This window comes from Piliocolobus tephrosceles, chromosome 21 (assembly GCF_002776525.5).
Source record: "Piliocolobus tephrosceles isolate RC106 chromosome 21, ASM277652v3, whole genome shotgun sequence".
In the NCBI taxonomy this organism is placed as follows: Eukaryota; Metazoa; Chordata; class Mammalia; order Primates; family Cercopithecidae; genus Piliocolobus; species Piliocolobus tephrosceles.
In genome coordinates this window covers 35,930,108-35,934,940 of record NC_045454.1, presented here as the reverse complement: position 1 = coordinate 35,934,940, position 4,833 = coordinate 35,930,108, and the positions used below count along the sequence as shown (strand labels likewise).

Genomic DNA, 4,833 nt, shown 5'->3' with positions numbered 1-4,833 from the left:
CCACCACCTCGCTTGGCTAATTTTTTGTATTTTTAGTAAAGACGGGGTTTCACCGTGTTAGCCAGGACGGTCTCAATCTTCTGACCTCGTGATCCGCCCACCTCTGCCTCCCAAAGTGCTGGGATTACAGGCGTGAGCCACTGTGCCCAGCCGACCTTTCATTTTTTTTCTTTTTCTTTTTTTTGAGATTGATTTTCGCTCTTGTTGCCCAGGCTGGAGTGCAATGGCGCGATCTCGGCTCACTGCAACCTCCGCCTACCGGGTTCAAAGGATTCTCCTGCCTCACCCTCCCGAGTAGCTGGGCTTACAGGCGCAGAGATGGGGTTTCACCATGTTAGCCAGGCTGGTCTCGAACTCCTGATCTCAGGCGATCCACCCGCCTCGACCTCCCAAAGTGCTAGGATTATAGGCAAGAGCCACCCTCATCTTAAAAACACACACAAAAGCTCTGGAGAGACTCGCGGAGTTGTAAACTACAACTCCCAAGAGACTTCGCGGCCGAGGCCTCCGCCCACTTCCGAATCTCACTTTCCATTGCTTCCAAGTACCGGGCGGGGCTTTGCTTCTTCAACCGAACTTGACCACAATGGGAGGAGGCGTGGCAACCAATGGGCGCATGAGTTAGCTGGATGCGGCCAATGGGAGCGTGCAAAGCGCTCATGTGGGGACGGGGCTAGAGTGCGCACCAATGACGGGGTGTGGTGGCGCCATCAGTGTGGGCTGTGCCGTGGCTGGAAGTTACTGTGAGGCGGCGGCTTAGAAGGCGGCTGTGGTGGCGGCGGTGGAGGCTGAGGCGGCGGCCGAGGCGGCGACGGAGGAAACAGAAGATGGTGAGTATGGCCTCCAGGCCTCTACTCCCCCTCCGCTCGACAAAATGGCGTCGTAGTCCCACCCATCTCTAGTATCCCCCTAGGCCCCTCTCCGCCCGGCCCCCTCAGGCTTGGCCCGCCCCTCCCACTCACCTGTGACCTTCGACCCCCGGACCCTACCGAGAGCTTCCTGATGATCCCACTGCCACTCCTTCTCCGACCTCTGACCCCATCCAGGATGCCAGGCCCTGACAACTCATTCATTTCCGGGTTGCGGCTCCCCCCGGAAATCGTCTGGGGTGGGGATGGGGTCCCGTAAGACCCCCTGGTCTGGCCTCGTCCTCAGCGCGCTGGGCCTGGATCTCTTCAGTTCAGGAGAATTTGGGAGGCCGGCCTGGGTCCCGGGGAGGGGGAGGGGGCTTGGCACCGTGATATGCGGGGCTTTGTCGCCAAAGGAAGTGCGACATCGCCGACTGTCCCGGTCCCCCAGGCCCTGACCCCACCTCCGCCATTCTGGGCCCTTACCCGCCCCTAAGAATGAACAACTTTTATCTCCGATCCACATGGGTTGTCCCTGTCAAATGAGGGTAGCAGTAGTCTGAACCTCTTAGGGTGGTGACAATTTAGGTAACTGACGTCGTAAAGGACTTAGGATAGTGAATGCTGAACAGATGAGCTGGGTGACTCGAGGCCAGTGACGTTCTCTTCTAGTTGTCCCCTCGTCATGAAGTGTGGATGGTCCCCACCTGGCTGTTGGAACGTTGAAATTCCTTCCGGATTCCTCAGTCATCCTGGAATTTGGGTCTGATGGTTCTTCGGGGTTCAGTCTCCTCACCTGAAAAGTGGGATGGTGACCCACCCTCAGAGTGGAGCTAAAGCCTCTCCCCAGCCCCCACTAATTGGCATCCTCAGGGCTGGGAAGAGTGATGGAAAGCTTGGTCAAGATACGTCGAGGCTCCTTTGTTCCCTGACCCAGACTCCCAGCCCACAGTCCACAGTCCTTGGGATGTGGTGGGGATGAAAGGAAGACTCCCTTTCAGGAAGAAAATGGGAAGGTGGGTTCCTAGTGTGAGGGTCCCCAAGCCTGGGTGTTATCCTTGACACCTTGGTACAGTCTCAACCCTACGGCCAATCATGAGTGGATTAGATTGGCTCTGCCTTCAGAAAACACCTGAATTCATCCATGGCTTCACACCCTGTTGCAGGTACTGCCACCTCCCACCTGCATACCTGTCCCAACTTCTTCCCTGGTCTCCTAGCCTTGCTCTCATCCCTTTGGCAGTTCATAATTCACCTGAACCAGAAGGAGCTTTTTTTTTTAATCGGAGGCAGGGTCTCATTCTGGCGCCTAGGCTGGAGTGCAGTGTGTGATCGCAGCCCACTGCAGTCTCCACTTCCCAGGCTCAAGAGATCCTCCCACCTAGCTCATTTTTGTACTTTTTGGAGAGATTGGGACTCCCTATGTTGCCCAGGCTGGTCTCGAACTCTTGGGCTCAAGTGATCCTGCCTCAGCCTCCCAAAGTACTGGCATTACAGGGGGGAAGCACCGCATGGGGCCTGGGAAGGAGCTGGTTTTTTTTTTTTTTTTTTTTTTTTTTTTTTGAGATTTTTTTGAGATTGAGATGGAGTCTTTCTTGCTCTGTTGCCCATCCTGGAATGCAGTGGCATAATCTCGGCTCACTGCAACCTCTGCCTCCCTTGTTCAAGGCTAAGCCTGCCTCAGCCTCCCTAGTAGCTGAGACTACAGGCACTTACCACCATGCCCGCCTAATTTTTGTATTTTTAGTAGAGACAGGGTTTCACCGTATTGGCCAGGCTGGTCTTGAACTCCTGATCTTGTGATCCACCCGCTTCGGCCTCCCAAAGTGCTGGGATTACAGGTGTGAGCCGCTGTGCCTGGCCAGAAGGAGCTTTTAAAGATGTGCATCAAATGATACCACTTTCTAGCCAATGAAATGCTCCAGGGACCCTGGCGGCTCCCCTCCTCACCCTGAGGCCCCTGGCGACCTCTATGACCTTATCTCCAGTCTCTTCTCCACTCTGAGCTTCAGCCACCCTGGCCTTGTTTTCACTTCTTCACACTCCAGGTTCCTGCCACCTCAGGGCCTTTACACCTGCTGCTCTTTCTGCTCAGAACACTCTTCCTCCTGTGATGGAGGCCCTTCCTGAATTTGGGGGTTCCCAATTCTTTGCTGTCAGCGCGCCGCTTCTCTTCCTCCTCTCTTTGTTGGGTCTCTGGCAGGCTCCCTGCAGTGGGACGGGCACACAGGTGTCCAGTGCGTGTCTGCTGAGGTAATGGATGGCTCCAGGGCCCAGCCGTGGCTGGCATTTGTCTGGCTGAGATGAGGTTTCCCCCACCCCCTGCCCACCATGTCTCGAGGTCTTGTTTTGCAGCTTAGCATGACAGGAAGGCTGCACGTACGCTGCCTTCATTCATTTGTCCAGCGCAGACATGTTGATCCTAAAGGCTGCCCCCAAGGGAGCTCCGTGCAAAGCATTCCCCTTGTTGTCTTATGACTCAGAGTAACCCTGGGAGGTGGCCTTGTTGGAATGCCTCTCTTCACAGGGAGGCCCAGAGGCTGGGACGTCCCTTGTCCCAGGTCACACAATCAGGGACGGGCTGAGCCAGGATTGAGAGCAGAAAACCCGGGGTACCTGCAGCTCTCGCCACTCAGCTACTGGGCCCCATGCGAGCCTGGCTAGGGTTGAGTCAGCCCTGTCCTGTCCTCTGCCCTCGGGGAGGTACCAGTCCAGCCAGGGAGGTGGATGTGTAAACAGATGACCTCGCTGGGGTGTGAGGGAGGCTCTGGGAGAGGCTCCCGAAGTGTCGGGGGAGCAAAGGGGCCAGGGAGGGGGTTGGAGCTGGTGGGGAGGTTAGCAGGTATTTGCCACATGGAGGCATGAGGGGCATTCCTAGAGGATGCGTGTGGCAGAGGGTGTGTGTGATGGGAGTCCAGCAGAGGCGAGCTGGGCCAGGGCTTCGAAGGTGGACAGGGACCCTCCCCACCCTTCAGGTCTCAGTGCCCCCATCCCTGCGTCTGGGCAGCCCTCCCTTATCCCCCAGATGGGCCGGAGCTCTGCCTTGCACCTCACACTGTGCCCTCGAGGCACCCTTTCCTGCAGCCACTTCCTGTCCACTGTGCAGCTCTTTGCCCCACACCATCCCAAGGCCAGGTACGTGTCCATGGTGGCTCAGTCCAGTGCCCTGGTGCCTGCTAGGGCCCCAGAACTTGCTGAACGAATAAAGCTGGCCCCACAGCCAGGGGCTGAGCTGAGGCTGGTATCCTAGGGTGGGAGGGGAGGCAGGTTTGAGGGACTTTGAACTAGTCCGGGGGCAGTAGGTCATCCAGATGTGACGGCTGCCTCCCGGGTGGGAGGGGGAGGCCACCAAGCCACTTTCCGGCTTCTCGAGAGGGACCAGCAGACAAGGGGCCAGGTGTCATAGAACTGGGGACACTGCTGCTCCTGCCTGTCCCAGAGGGTGGTGGGAAATTGTCTGAACAGCACCTTCTCCCAGGGCAGCTCTCTTGGGCCTCAGGAATCAGGGGATGGTCCTCCCTCCCAGCTCTGTAGCCTGCAGGGGCTCCAGCCCTTGCTTTTCAGGTGTGTGATGAAGAGAAGGAGCTTGGAATCCGAGGTGGGGTACGTGTGGGTTCAAATCAGCCCCTGGTTTTCTGACTGAGACTGGGTGACCTCTCTGCCTCGGTGTCCTTGCCTTTGATAGGGAGACACTACCTCCTGCCTCGTTGGGTCAGGAGATCATACATAATGAGCTCAGGAGGGCCCTGTTTAGGGCAAGCCTTGTGGGGAGACTCGCAGCAGACAGTCCCGCCACTGGCCCACTCCAGACCTCACTCACAGGGTTGGATTGAAAATGACTTTTTTGGCCGGGCGCAGTGGCTCAAGCCTGTAATCCCAGCACTTTGGGAGGCCGAGATGGGCGGATCACGAGGTCAGGATATCGGGACCATCCTGGCTAACACGGTGAAACCCCGTCTCTACTAAAAATACAAAAAAAAATTAG

The 4,833-nt window shown here is 57.0% G+C and overlaps 1 protein-coding gene across 2 annotated transcripts in view; it reads left to right on the top strand.

Moving 5' to 3' along the window:
• Positions 1-677: 677 nt before the first annotated feature.
• The window catches only part of DDA1 (DET1 and DDB1 associated 1), a 16,272-nt gene continuing 12,116 nt past the window's right edge, over positions 678-4,833 (top strand). Inside the window, exon 1 of one of the 2 annotated variants that reach the window (XR_002735207.2) lies at positions 678-830. Coding sequence is in view for 1 of the 2 variants with exons in the window: in XM_023229792.2 (XP_023085560.1) it covers positions 828-830 (3 nt within the window). In the remaining variant the exon portion in view is untranslated. The remainder of the gene's footprint in view (positions 831-4,833) is intronic. The other variant, XM_023229792.2, reaches the window with a different exon arrangement.